Raw genomic sequence first — 19,326 nt, 5'->3', positions numbered from 1 at the left:
CTTCATCACCGTACAGTCATGCAAATGCAACAATGATTGCAAGCAAAATGAGCTAATTTATTTGGCTACTGGAAAGTGAAATTCTGGAAATGAAGTCTTTAATCTTGAATCAAGATCACTTAAGAGGAGATTTCCAAGTCTGCAACCTCAGTGATCTTAAACTCAGCAGCTGAACTTCTACATATAGAACATAGCTTTTAAAGGACTGGTGCTGGTGAAAGTATTAACAAAGGAGAAGCACTGGTCTGTCTAGTTTTAAAGTGGAGGGACAGGGAGCAGATTCTGGAATGAAGAAACAGGAAGATGGCCCAGCAGGAGGGACTTGGCATATTTACAGCAGAGACATGGAAGAGATGCTGTTCAACAGGCTTTTTTATCATTAGGAAGTTCCTGTATCTTTTAGTAGGACACTTGTCAAAGCCAGCATGGAGAGGAAGACCACCAGCTCAAAGATAACACCCTCAAGCACAGCAGTGCAAAAGTAAAAATTACCATCTAAAGGTGAAATTCAAACGCCCCTTTCCTGCAGGAGACACACTGGATACTCTAATGTCCACTGGAGAGAGAACTCAGGCTCTGGCCATGCCCAGTCAAGCCTGCCAAGCACTTAAGGTGACCAGTACAGAGATGAAAGATGCACAGCTCTCCATGCATCGTGAGGACCACTGATAACCCCCAGCCCTGAACAGAGAAACCGTGATCTCCATACAATGCAATATACACAGCTCAGACCAGCCAGGCATCTTGCTTCCTCAGCAGGTCACTTCTACAGCATGTACTTCAGTTATAAATCAGCCAAATTGTTTAAACAAGGCCCGAACACACTTAGTTCCACACTTAAACTGCTCGTTTCCAACATAAAACACAAAGATGTTTCACTTCTTAAATACTTGGGACTTTTTTTCTCTTTGCTCCAGCCATATTATTTAGAGGCTAAAGCCACTAGCTATGGTGAGGTGTTTGCATAACCTTACTCTGCCAGAACATCATGACTCCAAAGACTTTATCCTCTGCTTCTTAAAGGGACTAAAAGAAAAAAACTCTTCCACACAATATGTGGCACCTCTAATAGCTTTGTATTTAATATTTCTTCAATGCATTTTCAACATATTTAACTTCCACATCCAAACAAAAGTTAATTGTATATTATCTTTGGGATTTGTGAAATAAAAGTGAACATCACTGATGAATTGCACCTGACCAGACACAGTGGCTGAACAATTTGGCAAAATGCCAGGAATGTTCATCAGTTATACTGAACTAAAAAAAAATTAAGAATCAGTCTATCTTACTTCCTACAACTACTAGTTCTATACTTGATAGTAAGGGAGAGTTGAAATGGAGTAAGCTCCATTACTTCATAGTGCATCCAGCCTTCTGTGTACCAAAAAGCCAACTTCTTCATTTCTTTGCTGTGTTTACTATTCTACCCTTTCCTCTGTCTTCACCTGAATTCTTCTCCAGTAATTTCTGGACCACCTAGAAGTTATGTGTGTTCAAAAGAATCATTTTAAATGTTCAAATGTTGAGAACCGCTTTTCTTCTAAGTTCCTCAGAACCTCTGAGCAGAAGAACTGGAACATCTACCTGTAGACTTAACAGCAAACAGTTAAAACTAGAAAAACAGTGTAAGCTAGACACTTTCTTTCAATGGAAGTGCAAGTTTAAGTAGAACGGTGATTGCTAATCCTGTGGGTGGCTTTTTTATTCAAACAAATCTTGCAGATCCCTTTCCCGTTGTACTACAGGAGCTCTACATTGTAAAATGCCTTTCAAATGGAAAAATGTTTCTGTTAGAACCTCCACATACCTGTAGAGTGACTGGAAGAGGTTAGTCTAGTTATAGTGTGTTGGAACATGCAAAGGCAAAGTGCACACGCTTCTGAACTCAGCATTTGTCAGTCGAGTGGAAATGCTGGCTTGTGAGCAAATCCATATGCATAAGAAACGTCCTGATCATACAGGATGTTTACTACTAAACAAACAAGAAAACCAAACTCTGAGAGCTACTTATTGCCCTTTGCCATGGAAAGCTGAGCAGCTTGCTGCAGACCTTAAGTGTTTGTGTTACAGGTATATTTCTTAAAAATGGCAAAGAAATGAGGCCTCAGGAACTGAAAACACACTCAGAGTCAGGTTGCTTTCTTCAATTTTATGCTTCACTTGCAAAAATATAAGGCAGCCACCTATTTAACTCCTGTGTTTATTACCTCCATGAAAATCAGAATATAAATGGTTTTATACTCCTGGTTAACAGCCTGTGTACCATTAATCATCTATCTGAAGGGTAATGCCTCCTTTCAGAAACACTTGGGCTGGTTCTCAAAGCATCTGGTGAAAAAAGATCTCACCCAGATGTGTTCAACAGAACATGTGTCAGCCTGGGACAGGAGGCAGCATGTGCTGAGCCAGGGCCAGGCAGTCAGGCCACCTGGGGAGGTGGCAGGGGGCTCAGAGGTGCCCAGCTAGAATCCAGCTCCTCCCGCTGCTGTTCCACCAGCCATGGACCACGGGAAGAGGTGGCAGAGGATTAAGTGTTACAGTCTCCAGAAAACAAGGAGTAGAACAAGGAGAGGCTGCAGGAAGAGAGAGGTGGAGAGAAGGCACAGGAGCAGGGAAGTGATTTTTCCTAGGGCCTGCACTGATAAATGGGACTTCCTAAAAGATGCCTTACTAATTCAAGGCAAACACGTAACCAGAAGTTCACAAAGTAGAGTCATTATCCATAACAAGGCAGACAAGCAGTTCATTAGCCAAAATTCCAGTGTGACCAAAAATCAGCTTCAAGCCTTTTTTTATTCACCACATGTTACAAAGCCACCTCATCACAGGGTAGTCTTAAATACCAGACTACACACCACAGGCTCATCCCTGCAAGATACAGGAAAATATCAGAATGACAGAGTAGCTTTTAGCCTACCCAGTACCTCAAACTCTTGTATTTTCATTAAAGATTTTCAGTCAAAAAAAAAAAAGAGAGTATGAAGAAACCTGCTTGTGCTGGGGCACACCTTTCTCTTTTCTAATCTGAACCAAATTAAGAAGCTTCATCTAACTCACAGCTGCTGAGCCAGCACTTTTTCCAAAGACACTCTTACTCTCTGCTTGTTCCTCCACACAAATACCCAGCCATGTCCCAAGCCTAAGGAAAATGGAAGGAAAAAAAAAAAGGGGGGGCACAAAAAAGGAGTCAGATTTAAACACAGACAAGCTTCTTGATTCAGTCTGTCCTGTAACCGCACAGGCCATCCTCAATGCAAAGGAAGATGGATCAGCGAGCAACAAGGCTACTACTTCTCCAGCTCATAACACACCAAAAACTACACACTTACTACAAGGTCATACCAACTCCCAAGCAGGGCTGAATCTTTCAAAACAGAAATAAATTGTATAGCTGTGTTTACTTTTTAAGCCTAACTGAAGCTGTGTGTCTCAAGATGAGGTGCCTGTGCATAGGAATTTCTAGTGCTACCCATTTCATTTTCACAAAATATTTTGGAAAAAGAAGTGACAAAAGATTGTACACATCCCTCCCACTTAAGGAGCACAAATTTACAGAGCCTTAAGAGTGCTATTATTGTCCAACAGGACAACAGTACTCGTCTTACTTCTGATCTGTGGAAGGACTCAAAATAATAGTGTAACTCTCTTTGAAAGGGAACATACTTAAAATAATAGTATAAGACTCTTCGAAAGGGAACATGAAATTTTTAGACACAATTGACTTTTTGAGAGAAAACAACGTAGTGCTTGACCCAAATAACAGAATCTTCTAAACAAATTTACTGAAGTTTCTCACTATCAAAATTCTGACATTTCCAATTCACCCCAAGTCCTTAGAAATGCAATGTTCCTGCAGCAACGCATCAAATTTGAAACAAGTTCCATAAGATGCAACTGAACTGAGCACACTTTGATAGTGTTTGGACTAGACGCTGTCTTAAAACCATTCTAAAAAATCAGATTTATTCCCTAAATCCCATTGAACTTCCTTTCACCCACACGCCAGAAAAATCGACTGTCAAACTTTCCAAACAGGAGTTGGCTGTTAAGTTAAAACTTCGGCAAGACTTCAAAAAAACCTTCATCCTTTCTCCACTTCCTCCTCCTCCTCCGAAAGCCATCTTCCCCACCGACCAAAATCTGAGTTATAAGAGAGAGTCAAAAAAAAAAAAAAAAAAAACAACAAAAAACCAAACAAAAAGAAAAGAAAACCAAGCCCAGGCAGGGCGGCGGCTGCAGCGGCGGGCGATGAATGAAGAGGCCGAGGGGGGACTTCAGGGAGCCCGGAGTGCGGGTCACGGAGGTGGGGAAGGGGAATCGCGGCTCCCCCGGCCCGGGTGGGACGCGGCGCGGCCCATGGGCAGGAAGGAGCCGGGGCTGGGGCCCGCCGGGCCCGGGGCGGTGTCGCCGGGGCCCCGCTGCCCGCCGGCCCCGGGACACGGTCCAGGGCCTCCCCCCGCTCCCCGCGGCCTCCCGCCCCGCCACTCACCAGGATGCGCTTGAAGAGCGCGTTCTCCTTGGGCGGCAGGCTGACGGACGGCATCCTCCCCGCCGCTCCCGCTTCCGCCGAGGCGCTCCTGGGAGGCGGGTGGGCGGGCGGGCCCGCGTCCCGTCCCCGCTCGCCGCTCGGCCGCCGCTGCCGGGAGCCTCCCCGCCGGAGCGCGGCGGCCGCTACCGCCGCCTCACCTCCGCTGGCCTGGCCGCCCCCCGGGCGCGGCCGCGAGCGCGGCCCCTCGCGGCCCTCGCCGGCCCGTCCCGGCCGTGCAGCGCCGGGCCCGCCGCGCCAGCCCCGGGCGCGCTCACGTGGTCCCCGCTCGGGCCGCGGTGCCGCCGCCAAAATGGCACCGCCGCGCTTCCCCAGCCGGGTCACGGTGCCTCCGCGCATGCGCCGCGCCCCCGCGGCCGCCCCGCCCCGGCAGGTGTGTGGGGGCGAGCCCCCCCTGCCCGGTTCGGCCCGGGGAGGCACCGCCCGGCGCCGGGGGTGGGCGGGGAAAGGCGAGGGGTACTGCCAGGGCCCGCCGGGGCTCGCCCGGCAGAGCTCATGGCCCCCGGCGCCCCGGGCACAGGCGGGGCGGGGCGGGGCGGTGCCGTCCCGTCCCACCCCCGCCCGGCGGGCGGAGCCGGGCCCGGCCGACAAGATGGCGGCGGCGCTGAGGGCGGGCAGGGTATGGGGGCTGGTGACGGCGGCGCCCGGCCTCGGTGAGCAGGGGCGGCATAGCGGGGTCCGTGCGGGGCTAGGCGGAGGGTTCTGTGCCCTGGGGCTGGCCCGGCGCCTCGGGGGCTCCGCTGCCTGCGCGGGAAGCGGTGGCGGCCCTGGGAGCTGGAGTGCGCCCCGCTCCGCGGCCGGGATTAAAGCAATCCCTGTGGTGGCAGCTTCGCTATCCTTGGTGGTTTTGATCAAAGCTGATTTCTGTGTTAAGACAATTGATTAAGAAACTGCTTCCTCCTTCGTTCCCGGGGGAGGGCCCGCCGCGCCCCGCCGCGGTGGTGGTGCGGGCGCTCCTCTGGGAGGCGGTGCCCGGAGCGCCCTCGGTGAGGTGGGGAGGGAGGTGAGGAAGGGATGGAGATGGGGGCTTTCGGCAGGGAACAGTAAGAGGCAGCTCTATGGAGCAGAAGAGGCGGGGAAGGTGGGGTTTGTGGCCGGGGAAAGGGCAAAAGGCACTACTTTGAGTGGTTGGCAGCGGCCCGTCCCCTCTCCCGCGGGTGTGTCCCCCACAAACGTTATGGGGGACCACTTCATAATGGCATTTTGGTGTTTGTTCTTTTTTCCTGATTGCACGAGTGTCAGTAATGACTTGGTCTGTGTTAACGCGTTTGTAATCTTCTGCCTTTTTTAGCTTTTACTCGTTCCGCGTTTGTTGCGAGAAAACGTAATTATGCCCAACCAAACTGGCTGGGAGTCGGCTTGGCGTTTGGCACCTCTGCTGCCTTGTGGGCTTTTGTAAGTGTTTTCATTCGGTTTTGCTGAACTTAACTATTGCCAAGAAATTTACAGTTGTGATGTAAATGCAATGACTGCAACCTACTGAGTCGTTGGGGATAATGGGTGGTCATAGCGGGTGTCAAGACTGAAGCATAATTATGTTGATCCCTTATGTTTTCCCAGCTTTACGTTGTGCTTTTCTTTATAAAAATAAACAACTTATTAAGCTTTTCTCTATTTCAAACTTAAAACAGCCACAACAGAAGAATTAATTCTTCAAGCCTACCGGCTTAATGCTTTGACATTATTCTCCCCACAGATCTTAAAAAAAAACCCAACAGCAATAACCTCCAAACCTAACAAACAACAAACAAACAAAACCACAAACAAACAAAAAACCACTACTGTTGTGCCCAAATAGTCTTGTGTTTGTCAGACCACTAATGCATTCTCTTCTCATTTTTCTGCTGATTAAGATGGTCGTTAGCTGATTTCAATAGATTTAGACCCCTCTTTTCCTGAGTGAAATGCAGGTGTAAAATACTCCCTATTTTAGAGAACTCAACAGGCTTGATGTTGTTAAATTGACAGAGTGTAGTAGCTCTCAGGAAGAAACGTGCAGGATGAGCAGCACTCCCATAATGAAAGCATTGTCAGGGTGGGGTGGATTCCCTTTGGATTTTTCACCTTTTTTGGGGGTGGTGAATTGATTGATAGTATGAGCCCCCTGCCTTCAGTTAGTCAGTTTATCCAATGAGGCATTTTTTCCCACAGGTTTTTCAGTTGATAATTTACAGATGATGTGTTCTGTATTGTCCCAGTTACATATTGGTTTGCATTCCGATAATAGGAATTTTATATTCTGTAGAAGTCTTGTTGTTGTCTGGATCCAGCTGTGAAACTGTATAGCTATTTATCCTATACTGCTATTTTATAGCTTATCAACCAGCATAATGAAGATGTAATGGAATATGAGAGAAGACAAAAAGAGGGACACCACAAGTGTACAGAATGCTCATAGTAAGTGTACACATAGAGATTACAAATGCTTTTGACTTAACAGAAATTCTGAAGATCTTTGACATCTGGTAGCAGTCAAGATAGCAGATTGACATTCTTTCCTTATTATTTTCCTTAATACTTTACATCTTGGCTTTTTCTATTCTTCTAACTCATTCCAGCTTTAAATTGATAAGGTGACTGATCTTTATTTTCATATATTCACTGTTGGCTCTCTGTCTTGGACATGTGACACATCTCTTACAGCATCTATAGTGAATAAAGTTTGTAAATTGAACACCTTTCAAGTGGCTCAGTGGCAAGGAGATCAGAGTAGCTGAAATACATAAAAATTATGTAAAGTCAATGCCCTTAGATGTGCATTACAGGGCAGATTGTATGGGTTGTTGTGCTTTTCAATGTAAAAAACTGTCTGTCTGTCTGCCAGCGAAGTCTTTTTGGGATTATGGCCTCAGAGCAATTAATATTCCACATGAAAAAATTCCTTATACTAGATAGAGGAAAAACTTGTGGTGCTGTGGTTATTTTTCCCCGTACACATTTCTCTCCAGATAAAAATACAGGATGTTATGAGATGTTTCTAACCATATTCATCACATCTATTTTTCTTGTTGCTAAGATTTCTTTTTTCCCTCTTCCTTAGGTTGATGATGTGCTCAGTAAGAAGTAACGTGATCACCGGTTGTCCTACAAATAAGTGAGCACAGCAGGAGTACAGTTCTGTAATTGCTCGTATGTTCATACATTTCATGTGCATAGATATGAAATAAATTATAAAGCCTAGAAGAAACTTTCAAGGACTTTTGTCGCCATTAATATTTCATTCTGCTGGTCTTGAAGTTGTTTTATGTTGCATTTCCATTTCATAGATAATCGATCTTATTTTTAAAATCCTCTGTGTTATTCTGGAAGATATATTAGGGAAGCCTAATACAACTAGTCTGTACAAATGCCAGAATGTACATTTTCCTGTGTGCATTTTGGGAATTGCTTATGCTAGAGAGGTGCCTACAGTGCTCACAGAGTGAGACTGCACAGGCGCTGTCAGTCTCCGGCGTGAGCACTGCCTTCTCTTCGTGCATCAAGGTCAGTCAAGGACAAAGGCTGCAAAAATGGGACCGCAGCAGTCGGCACAATAGGGCATTAAATAATCACAGAGGGAACAACAAAGCTCTGTGTAGATGAGAAACAGGGGGCAACTGCCTGACAATGGTAGGGAGGAGAGGAGCAGCTGCACAGCTCTGCCCCCGAGACGCCCATGGCTGTGACAGTCACCATGATCCCACAGCAGCGCTTCCTTTCCAGTGTTCTGCTGCCAACACGGAACGCCTGTGTCCCGGTGTTTAACCTGAGTGCCCTTTGCCGTCAATTTAGGTGATTTCTCCATTTTGTTTTTTTTCCCCCCTTCCAGGAACTGTTGGCAAAGGAACGTTCTTGGTGAACGCCCTATTTTAGTAGAACAGTAGTTCGTTCCTCACCGTCCTCCCCCTCCTTGCTCAATGCAATCCCTCATATTCTGGGTCTCTTTCAGCACCGCGCACGGCGGCGTTCGGCACAGGGCTGTCTGCCCTTGCGTTCCGGGAAGGCGCTTCCCGCTGCTGCCGGAGCGGCTCCTGCCCTTTCCCGCCGTGTCCCGGTCACCCCCGGCGTCCTCCGGGAGCGGTGTCCAGGTGTTGGCGCGGGGCGGGGCCCGGCCCGTTCCGCCCCCGCGGCTCGGCGGGGCGGGGATCGCTGTCTGTCTCCGCAGCCCCGCGCCGACGGGCACAGTCGAGCGCCCGCTCCGCTGCCCGCCGCCGCCACCACCGCCACCATGTCCCTGTGCAGGGCCGCCTCGCAGGCGCTGGCGTTCCGCCTGAGCAGGGCTCCCGCCGCCGCCGGCCGCCTCAAGCAGCGCGGTACGAGCCCGGGTGGAGGTCACCGGGACGGCGTGAGGGGGCGCGGGGCGGGGCGGAGCGGGACGGGACGGGTAGGGGCGGAGGGGACGCGCGAAGGTCGCGGGCGGGCGGCGGGGACGCGGGGCCGGGAGCAGGGGCGGCGGGGGGGTGGGAGCCCGGCACGGCCGGTCGGGCACCCCCGGCTCCAGGGACCGGCTGCCCCGGAGCTCCGGGCGATCCGCTGGGCAGCCGAGCCCGCCCGGTACCCCCCTTCCCCTCTTCCCGGGACCCCAGAGAGGGTCGCTGCTGCATTCCCTTGCGGCCCCCAGCACAGGGAATAGCGGGGTACAAATCGCTCGGGAGAGCGTTGCCGGCCCCGGGAGGGAGCGAGGATCCACCCGGCGTGCCGCAGCCGTGGCTTTTGGCGCATCAGGAGTTGTGTAACCGATGGCAAAAAAACCCTGCCAGCCGTGCTGGGTGATGGCAGCTCGCTGGTGCGCTCTTCTGCTCTAGCCGGCAGCCTCGGAGAGGAGGGTTAACGAGAAACTGCTGCGGAATGAAAATGTAAATATACGGAAATCCATTAGGATGCCTGGCTATTGAAGAGGAGTCCGAGAAGCGTGTCATGAGACAGATGATGCTAAACATAATCTAGCACACCATGTCAACGTTTTCAGATTGTGACTATTTTTGCAGCCGCCAATTGCAGTGCTCGGAACCATTTTATCTTTCCTGAGCACTCCTTCGATGAGATGTTTCTCATCGGGGATCAAGTCAGGAAATTCACCTGAAAGCTTTGTTGACCAAGAGAGTTACGTGTGTTTTTCGTGGGTCTCTTTTTGAGACGTACGGATGAATCGAAGACTGTAGCAAGCATCAAAGCTACAGGAACAGTGGACACAAATCAAACGTGTAACACTGCTGTTAGAGGCAATATGTACCCAATCGGGGATAAAATTGTGTAATCCTACCTATCTGCCCTGCTGGCCATTTCACGAGGTTAAGGTTATGTATCGAAATGTCAGCAGTCTGTTTGGAAATGAAAGAACGTGAATTCAAAGGAAAAGGCTTTTTTTTAAATTCTCTGTTACTTAACTGAAGAGAATTCGTTAATTCTGCTGATCATAACAAGTAAGGACAGATGAATTCTTTTACATACTGTAGTCAAGAATTTTTTTACTTTCTTTTTTTTTTAGCATTCCTTGGTCTATATAGACTATATCCAGTACTTGGCAGCTGATGGCAGACAGTGTAGTTCAGAGAAAAAGGAACTCTTAGGAAGATCTCAGCCATGTGCCTTGTTCAGTTGGGCGCCATGCCCTGTGTTGCTCAGTCCTAGGAAACGTCACTAAGCTGTACCTCTCTGTTTTGTTACATCTTTTTGACTCATCCTATCCCAAGCAGTGTTCAGACTCCATCGTTCTGTTTTGTGATCGTATTTTAGCAGCATTTTACATCAATTTACTTAATGGTTTTTATAGCACCTCTTCGCCAGATGTCATCTGGGAGCGTTCCTGGCTCTTCTGGAGAGAATATGATTATCTATCTACTTGCTGGTGTTGCGGCTTTCAGTGGTTTATTTTATGTAAGTGTTTTGGGGTGGAGCTGCTTGTGCTTTCTGAGTTGCCATGCTGTAAGGTGTGTTCTGGGTTAAAGAACACGATCAAGGTTCAAACCGTCAATAGAACGTAGACATTGTGGCATAGAGCTAAACACAGCCTAACTGAAAAATCAGCTCTAGAGAACTAGTGAACCTGAATGCCTATTGCTTGCCTGATTTACTGTTGCTTTGGTAACTAGTGCTGGGTCATTCTTAGTGGAAAGCATATTTAAAACTGTGTGAATGTGTCCAAAGCTGGAGTGAGGCACCTGCCTCTAACCCCTTGCCTCTTCTTATCAACCACAACCATTAGGAATATCTCAAAGTGGGTGAGCCAGATATGAAATAAGCTGTCTGAAGCTGCAAGGGGAAGATTATGAACCTTGTTAATTTGGGCACAAAAAGAAAGATTAGTTACTTTGAAAAAGAGTGTTAAAGTTTTATAAACATCTGCTTTTGTTAAGCTTTTTGGTAACCATTCTCTTCCCTGCTTCTAAATAAGTCAGTTTCTGTGCTTCACATGCCTAAATCCTCCATTTTATAGCTTACATCCACCCCTCTTCCCCAAGATCTGAGATAGTGATTAGCACATCCCCGGTACCTATTTCCCTGTCCCACAAAATAATCCTCTTGAATGGTAAGTAGCTATTTGTTCAAAATACCAAACTTGTTTGATTGCATATCCGGAGGAATAACAAGTTCTCTTGCTGTCACATGTTTACCACGTTAGAAAAATAATAATAATAATAATCTTATCGTAATTACCTTTTGAAACACTGTTTTCAATTCCTGAAACACAGCAGCACTTCAAAAGGTGCCCGGTATATTGTATTTGCTTTCTAACAGTGGAGAAATATGAAATGCATAAATGTATTCCTTTAGCAGGTTGTTAATTTTTGTTTTTAACCTTGCTTAGCATAAATTTTATATGCCTTTTAAGACAGACAGTAACACTTGCTTAAAAACCCTTCTCTCCCTCTCCTCTCTTTGTGTTTGGTAACTTTGTAGGGATGTAGCAATAAGTTCAGGTGTAATTTCCTTTCAGGCCTACAGAGTAGTCAGTTCATCCCGCAGCAGGTTTATTGACCATGTGAATGTTCTTCATGAGAGAGCTGAGGGGCGGAAAGGCAACCCTTGGTCAAGGAAGGGTGAGTTGAGCTCTTCTCTCTTGTTCCCTGGGTACATGAGGATCTGGAACAGATTTCTGGGTTGTCTAATCAGGCCTTAACGCTGTCCAAGTCCTTGTCTGAACCGTGCGAGTGGGAGTCAAAACAAAGGGGGTTGTGCAGCGTTGTTCTGTTACAAAGCTACTGCTGCACAAATTTTGGGAATGGTGTTAATATTAAGGCAGTGAATCTGACCTTTGATCCACCTGTGAGAGTCTCTGTGGATGGAAAGAGTTGATGTGTGAATCATTAATCGTATAGTGGGTATTTGATCTACTGGAAGCTTAATGAAACTTGACTGGATGCATAATGCTGTCAAAATCAGTTTTGTTCTTTCATTTGTTGGGGGGAGGAGAAGATAATACCTTTTCCTCAATCAACAGGTTGAGTCCAGGCCACAGGCCATCAGGGAACACAGTTCAACAGGGAAAAAAAAGCCCCTACCTTTTTTTAAATATTCTAAATTGGACCAATTTTTTTGGTCCCAAAACTTTGATTTTGTCCTTTTTGATTTAAGGTTAAATGAAAAACAGGCACTATGTAAATGTATGGCAAATCCTTACTTAGCTCTTCGTGCTTGGATAATTAGACCATGTTAGTTCAAATACTTGTAATGGAATGTTGTCTCTGTCTACATCAATTAGTGTTACAGTGACATTAATGTAAAAGATAGAACTTTGGCAAACATGGCCTTGCTAGGAAAAGCAATTAGCAAAATTACTTAAGGAACTTTATATCTTTTTATTTAGTTGTTATTTTAAAAAAATAAATAAGGTACTGAAGCCAGAGCACTTGAAGCTCTTCTTTATTTTTTCTGATACTGACACCTAGGGAATTGATTTAGTATCTTTGCATGCACACAAAGAATAGATTTGAATAGAGTATGCTTGAGTTTAAATTTTGTTTTCAATGTGAGAACATGATTTGAATTGTCTGCCTCTGTAATTATTTCTTTTGAAGTTGTTAGCCTTGAAGTTCCACAAGACATCCTTTAGTTTTAGAACTTTAAAATTACAGATTTCAAGATTTAAAATGATAAAACACCTTAATTTCCTTTTGCTTAAGCAGCTGGGAGCAATACAGTTTTTAAACTCCATTCTTTAAATACTGAGAATTCAACCACAGTTTTAATGCAATCCTTCCTTGTCCCTAAAATAAAAAATAACCAGGACCAAAGGATATAATTTCTCCCACTGACCTGGTATCCTCCTGCTCAGGGCAGAAGTGAGGGTTACCCTCATTCCTTTCCGACTGCCACAGTCAGAAGAACACAGTAGATGTGGAAGCATTAAGCAAACCTCCCAGTGCACTCCCAGTGGTATCAGTATGTTCCCTCTTTTCTCTTAAGGTTCACTTCTGCAAGGTTCACTGAGTTTTAACCCTAGCCTACCGAAATGTTGGAGTGGGATACCTGCAGGGTCAGTGGGGTTGTTGGCCCACTGAAGGCTATACCTGTGTTGCCCAAGGCTGGGGTAAGAAGAGTACTCAGAGCTCTGCAACTTACCTAATTCTGAATTTGGGTACTCTCCAGATGCCCCATAATCTGATGCTTTGTGCTGCTTAGTTACTTACATAAATGTCACAGCCAATGGCAGATGATTGCTGCCTCTCTTTTTATTGATAGGAAGAAGTCCATAAGAAGTCCAGAACATTTCTAAGGCCGTTCAGTGAACACAGTTGAAACTTGTTTCCTATATTGTTTTCAGTATTGGACTTCTGAATAAATGCTCATCCTGGAATTCTTAGTTGGACTTCTGAGTAGCTAATTCCAATTCACAATACAAAACTACAGTTGAATCAGCTCTTTTTAAAAATCCTTCTTCATTCCCAACCGTGTATTCCCTAAAGAGGTTTCTGTTCTTACTTTTCCTACAGAACCCTCTGTGTGCTTTCTCAAAAAGGATAACATCCCTCTTCTTCCCCCGTTTTTTCCCATTCCCTGCATAGTTGTATTTTGTGTCTATCTTGTCATAGAGTGTTACCATAGTATTGCTTTTCCCAGAAGTGCCACTGCAGCTTCTTTCCTTGTGCATTTAGAGTCAGTCCTCACACTTATTCACAGCAAGCATTGCTGATAAGAGCAATTGAAAATTCCATTGTCAAAGTAATCTGGTATTTTTTTAGGGCCACATTAAATCAAGCTCAAAATAAGGTCTAAAATGGGGCTGGTAAAAATATGAAGTGGTGGACAGAAAAGCAGCACATCAGACGTCCATGGCGTATTTGCTGCATGTGTTATCATAACTGAAGAACTTTCTAGGTGGAAGAACTTAATACTGGGGAGCAGGTGATCAGAGAGAGAGAGTTCTGATAGGATTTTTGTGGTTTCTCATCCAGGGGAAGATTCACCCCTTGTACCTGAACCCAAAATGCCTATTACAGAGAACTGTACACAGCAAACAAGTCTGTCAAAACAAGATAAACAATCAAATCCTATTTTGGGCTTGTTTGTTTATTAGAGGGTTGCAATTATATTTAATTGTATTTTAATTAATGATATCAGACTTTAAAAAAGTATCTGATAGCAAATCTCCTGTAGCTCTTTTTAACTGAAAGTTGTTCTCAAATTTAGTGGGATGTAAAAAGCCCCTGGCAGAAGCCAGACCTGAAGTAGCAGTAGCAAATCTGGGACATCATTTGAACTGTAAAATGATGTTTGGCTTGCAGGGCGTTCTAGTTGCTTATTTAGCAAATACTGGGTTTTGTCTTCCATTTGTGTGTGTCTCCTTTAAACTTGTTCCTGATTTCCTTCCTTTTTAGCTATGACTTTTCTTTTTAACATGATGCAAGCTGATTCAATCTTTCTAATCTATACTCTGCTTTTACACTTTCCAGACTAAAATACAAGGGAAATCTCTTTCCAAACCCGAGGAAGTTAAATACAAACAAAGGACAGTCGTTCACCATTGCCTACCTTGCAGCCTACCTTGGGATGACTTTATACCTTCTATTGTAACACTCCATACTTGTGAGACTTTAAAAGAACTACCTGTGTTTGCAAGGCCAAACCATATTGAGCTTATTACTGAACCTGCTTTGTAGAAGGCAGTTCTGAGATGGAGAAGCTGGCTGTTCTGGATGAATGCACTCTATATTTGACTGTCCAATAAAGTGTACTGAATGCTGAGCTTGGCTGTTAGTCTGTTCTTTGTGTAATGAATTTAGTTTTGTTTGTTTTTTTTAAATATAGTGTTTTCTTAAAGGGACATGATCAGGTTGCATAATGTAAAGCTTTGATTTTTTTACTGAGCAATGAATGGACTTGTCTTTAAACCTGAACACGAAAAGGTAGGCTTGCACTGGCAAAAGAAAAACAAAAAATTAAAATCAATCTGTTTAGTTTTTAAACAGATATGAAAGAGTAACATAAATTCTGACTATGTCTCTTTAAGCTCTTTTGTTTCAATTCTCACGTAGTTTTTACAAACATTATTTCCAGTTCTGTTTTTTCACATGGTGAGTTGGTTCTAGTGGTGAACTTGAGATGAACACTTGATATACAACTTTCTTTTGTTAACTTGGTGTTAGTGCATGTCTGCATGGTGGTTGTGCATCTTTGTTGCTTTGTGCTGTTAGTTTCTCATGACTTGTCTCAGCTGAGTTTGAAGTAATGCATGACTGGGAAACACTGTTTTTTTGAGGTTCTAAAGAGCCTGACCCACAGTGGTGTAGACAAGTCTTTAAAAGAGAGCTGGGACTTGTAAGGAGAAAATAGTCGTAAGTGGTCATATCTTCAAGAAAGTGAATCCTGACCACTTAAAAGTAGCAAGTTATTTTCTTACTTGTATACACCTAGTTTCAATAAGGGTTTTATTCAGCCCTGCAGACCTTACCTTTCTTACCTGAGCACTATGGCTCTCGCAGGGGTCACAGGGCATTAAAGAAAGCAGGGGCAGTAGGGATTGCAGAGTACCTGTGGCTAAGAGAAGGCCCAAAACCCATCTGAAAACTGCTTGGGTAGAGCATTACTTTAGCTATTGGCAGCCAAGTCAGCCACCTTGGAAACAGCCCTGTGCAAACTGAAGGCACACCTTGGCTTGCAGTGCTTCTAAGCTGCAAGAGCTTCCAAGTAGGTTAGCAAATGTCTTATTCCCAGTGTGTTAATTCCACTGCTGGGTGCAAACAGGGCAGGAGTCATGCTCGCTGTGTCACCTGTGATAGCATCATCACTGGCCCTTTTCAGCAGAGTGGGTCTGAAGCAGCACTTGGCAAAGTCCCTTTTTATTCTTCCCTGCACTCCCACCTCTTAGAGTCACTTGCTTTAAGCCACAGTTTCTTTTCTTATTCCACTGAAGCAGTTATGAAACTCGGTAATTAAGAATATGGTTTCCTCATCTTGTAAACATCTTTTTTTTGGTGCCACATGAGACAATATGGGGAGATTAATTATTGATTTTTTGCTGGGTTTTTTTTGTTTTGTTTTTTATTCTGATCCCAAAGCTTAGCTTCCCATTTTAAATTTAAACAAGGATGGTGGTAAAAAGTAGTTGATGAAATTTTTGTTGCATGCATGCACTTTACTCTCTTTATTGTATTAAATAAATCCCTAGAAGGTGATGAAGAGACGGATGAAGTCACTGAAGCAGAGAAAGCCACGGAAGAGGCTGATGCAGCAGATGCTGCTGGACCCACAGCACAGGATGAGAGTGCTGGACCCGCAGCACAGGATGAGAGCTCTGGGGAATCCCCAGAAGCTGGAGGGGAGAACGACTTACCAGCTCCAGAGGCATCCCCTGCTGTGGAGGAAGCACAGCAGGAAGCTGCTGCTAATTCAGAAGCTGCTGCTAATTCGGAAGTTGCTGCTAATTCAGAAGCTGCTGCAGTGCAAGGTTAACTTATGAATGTGGTTTTTGAGTGTGTTGTGTCGTGCCTCTTACAGAACATTAAGACCAAGCATCAGTGTTCCTAATAGAGTTTGTCCTGCAGTGAAAACTAATTCAGGTGTTAACTTGACATATATCATGAGCATAAAGTAATTAAGGTTATTAAATCAGCGTCCTGCCTCTGGCACCAGAGTTACTGTCTAAAACAAGTAGAATGAAACCTTTATTTTACTACCCCATCCTATTTCTCTTTCTTAAGATCTTTTATTAAGTTAAACATGTTATACGATCAGTTAAACAGTTGTTTTAGGGACCTAGTTCTTAAGGGTTTGTTAAGGAATCTAAATACTTTATTTCACTGGCCTTTCCAAAGATAATCACACTAAATAATTATATCTGTATCAATGTAACTTCAGCAGAATCTTGCATAGCAACAAAAATGCCGTCATGGTTTCAGTTATAAGGATATACTAGGTTAAAATTTCAACTAAATTTCAAATTTCAAATAAATACCGTAATACATCAGATACAATAAAACATCAGATTGGGGTTAAACACTAAAATTGATTGATGGCAACATATTCAGTATTTTGAACTGTCAGGGTGTTTGAAATATTTTGATTTACTGTGCTTTTAAAAAAAAAATCACAATAATGCAAATGCAAACCTATCCGTAATTCACACAAGATACAGGATTATAATTTAATTTGTTTGGGGTTTTTTTAGCACTCCTTTTAAATTTTTTTTTTTTTTTACTACTAACCTTGAGAGGTTCTATCTAAAACACAGGTCAAACTGAGATTAAACGTATTTTGTCCACTGGTCCGTGGTAGGTTGTCACAGTACCTGGAAAAGTGTTAGCAGATTCTGGAATTATTGTTGCCTTTTTCCTCGGTGACTCCAGTGAGGGATGGATGCATCTTAACTGCCTTTTTAACAAATGGACTTGAGAAGTGGTGCAGCACTTCCAATGCCTTTGTGAAAGGTCTAGGTATGAATGAGGTTTTAATTCAAGTGTGAATAGCTCCTGTGCTTGTCCATAAAACAATCCAGTGCAAATAACATTTAAAAAGAATACTCAGTCTGATCTGCTGTAAGTGATACAGCTGGTAGAAAGTAGAAGTAAGTATCTTGGTAGTGATTATCACTGCTTACATATAAAAATATTTATAATATCTAGATATTTTATATATATATAATATATATATAAATATTTTTATATATATAATATATATATATATCTAAATATATATATATCTAAATATTAAAATATCTAGAACCTTAAAAATTTCCATTTCTGTGGAATATTTAGACCATTTCATTTAGAAAAGAAGCAGTCTGGTAAATGTTAAAGTTAGTGAATTAGAGCTGTTCTAAGAGGTATGTTTTAAAATGTCTTGCAGAGTTTACCTGCTCTACAGAGCAACTGCAAAATTTCACTTTAGTTTCGTAAGCACTTGCTTGTATTTGGAAGTAGTTGTGTATTCCTTTCACATTGCTTATCTAGGAATAACTGTTCATTGTTGGATAGGGTGGGATCTTCTGTATGGTAAGTATTTCTGCCATTTTATTGAAGAGGAAGCAGCTGTAGGATCTTCCCCAAGAAACATCGTGCATAAGTTGATTAGACCTTGAGAGGACATTCTTTCCTGTGAGGGTGGTGAGGTTCTGGCCCAGAGAAGTTGTGGATGCCTCATCCCTGGCAGTGTTCAAGGCCAGGCTGACTGGGGCTTTGAGCAACCTGGTCTAGTGGAAGAGGAGGTTATGGCAGAGGAGTTGGAACAAGATGGTCTTTAAGGTCCCTTCCAACCCAAACCATTCTGTGATGATTCTGTGATTAAGTCTGAGGATCCCATTCTGGACACAGTGATTTTATGTTCTCACTAATCACTATTTGACAAGAAGAAATATGTCTTGTAGCTGTTAGTTACCTGTGTTATCCAGAAGTGCAGGAGCTATTTAGAAATTACTGATTTCTTAGATCTATTTTCTCTGGCAACATACTGAGGAAAACAGCACTAGAACCACACTTCTGTCATGCTGAGATTTACAGGGGAGTCTGAGGGTCATCTCAGGTGTCCTCTGTCAAACCTCGCTGCAGTGGTGATTCTTTGCTGTGTGGTAAAGCTGGCAGAAACAAACCTGTGGGATATAGAACCATCAGGAAACCGAAGCAAGGGAGCATTCTCCCCAGTGTAGCATTGCCTGATGTCTTCAGTGTTCCTGGGGCGTTAAAACCTGCTCCTGAGCACAGCTCCCTTGTGCCACTGGTCACCAGTGAGGATTGCTGTAAATAGCTGCTGGCGACAGGTGTCTCCAGCCAAGGGTGAGCCCTGAGGACCTTGTCAGGGGTTCACACGAGGTCACATCCCCGGGGCTCCCTGTGAGCGCTGTGTAACCGGAGCCCTGCCCTGGGAGGCTGGAGAGGCTCCAGCTGCCAGGCCGCCTTAGGACTCGCTGCTCCCCTCGTCCCGGCCCTGCCTGCAGGAGAACAGACCCTGGAGCAGTTCTTCCGAGGAGTTCTGGCCGCGGGAAGGAAGGCCACAAGCAGCACGTGGTCTGAAAGCGGTATCCCTTTCCTTTAAGCTGTCTAAAAACTAGTTTTCATTGGCATCGTACTTACAAGAAGACGGGGGTTTTGTTTCAAAAGTTCTCTGCGCTCTCTGTATCACTTTGCTCAGTGCCTACTTGCAGACAACAGCTATTCTGTTTTAAAAAAAATTTATATTCCTAATTAAAATCCTTCTGGAGGTGCCTTTCAGTTTTGTATTCAACATCTTTATCATTTGTATTATCTCCATTCAGAGGGGAAAAAAATGTGTATCTCCACTTTTACTGAGGTAGAGAAGGACTTTCCTTTCAGAGCTTTTGAGAAAGTACTTATTTAAGTAACCTTTATTGGTTTTGTTGGCAGCTT

At 44.4% G+C, this 19,326-nt stretch overlaps 3 protein-coding genes and 1 long non-coding RNA gene across 11 annotated transcripts in view; 2 read left to right on the top strand and 2 right to left on the bottom strand.

Annotated features, from left to right (window-relative positions):
• NAA15 (N-alpha-acetyltransferase 15, NatA auxiliary subunit) overlaps positions 1-5,104 on the bottom strand; it is a 38,324-nt gene extending 33,220 nt beyond the window's left edge. Inside the window, exon 1 of the mRNA XM_032685899.1 lies at positions 4,493-5,104. Within this exon, the coding sequence (XP_032541790.1) occupies positions 4,493-4,888 (396 nt within the window). The 5' untranslated portion in view covers positions 4,889-5,104. The remainder of the gene's footprint in view (positions 1-4,492) is intronic.
• Positions 4,825-7,770, top strand: NDUFC1 (NADH:ubiquinone oxidoreductase subunit C1). 3 transcript variants are annotated; one of them, XM_032685932.1, is made up of 4 exons: positions 4,825-5,202; positions 5,841-5,944; positions 6,864-6,946; positions 7,590-7,739. In XM_032685932.1, coding segments are annotated over exons 1-4 (549 nt in total). In that variant the 5' UTR covers positions 4,825-4,841; the 3' UTR covers positions 7,591-7,739. The 3 variants fall into 3 exon arrangements, with proteins under 3 accessions (XP_032541823.1, XP_032541825.1, XP_032541824.1); XM_032685934.1 differs by lacking the exon at positions 6,864-6,946 and having other exon boundaries at positions 7,590-7,770; XM_032685933.1 differs by lacking the exon at positions 7,590-7,739 and having other exon boundaries at positions 6,864-6,947.
• Positions 7,771-8,671: 901 nt separating this feature from the next.
• The window catches only part of MGARP (mitochondria localized glutamic acid rich protein), a 25,453-nt gene continuing 14,798 nt past the window's right edge, over positions 8,672-19,326 (top strand). For 3 of the 6 annotated variants that reach the window (XR_004356753.1, XM_032685924.1, XM_032685923.1), the window contains exons 1-4: positions 8,688-8,841; positions 10,302-10,405; positions 11,466-11,568; positions 16,137-16,415. Coding sequence is in view for 5 of the 6 variants with exons in the window: in XM_032685924.1 (XP_032541815.1) it covers positions 8,757-8,841; positions 10,302-10,405; positions 11,466-11,568; positions 16,137-16,415 (571 nt within the window). In the remaining variant the exon portion in view is untranslated. Of the gene's footprint in view, positions 8,842-10,301; positions 10,406-11,465; positions 11,569-16,136; positions 16,416-19,326 lie in introns of all 6 variants that reach the window. The other 3 variants (XM_032685925.1, XM_032685926.1, XM_032685927.1) reach the window with 3 other exon arrangements.
• The window catches only part of LOC116785851, a 24,821-nt gene continuing 23,700 nt past the window's right edge, over positions 18,206-19,326 (bottom strand). The window contains exon 3 of the long non-coding RNA XR_004356754.1: positions 18,206-18,551. This is a non-coding gene — a long non-coding RNA (uncharacterized LOC116785851). The remainder of the gene's footprint in view (positions 18,552-19,326) is intronic.

Source organism: Chiroxiphia lanceolata, chromosome 4 (assembly GCF_009829145.1).
Source record: "Chiroxiphia lanceolata isolate bChiLan1 chromosome 4, bChiLan1.pri, whole genome shotgun sequence".
Lineage (NCBI taxonomy): Eukaryota > Metazoa > Chordata > Aves > Passeriformes > Pipridae > Chiroxiphia > Chiroxiphia lanceolata.
Note: the sequence above shows the minus strand (reverse complement) of the source record. Positions and strands in the feature narration are given on the sequence as shown.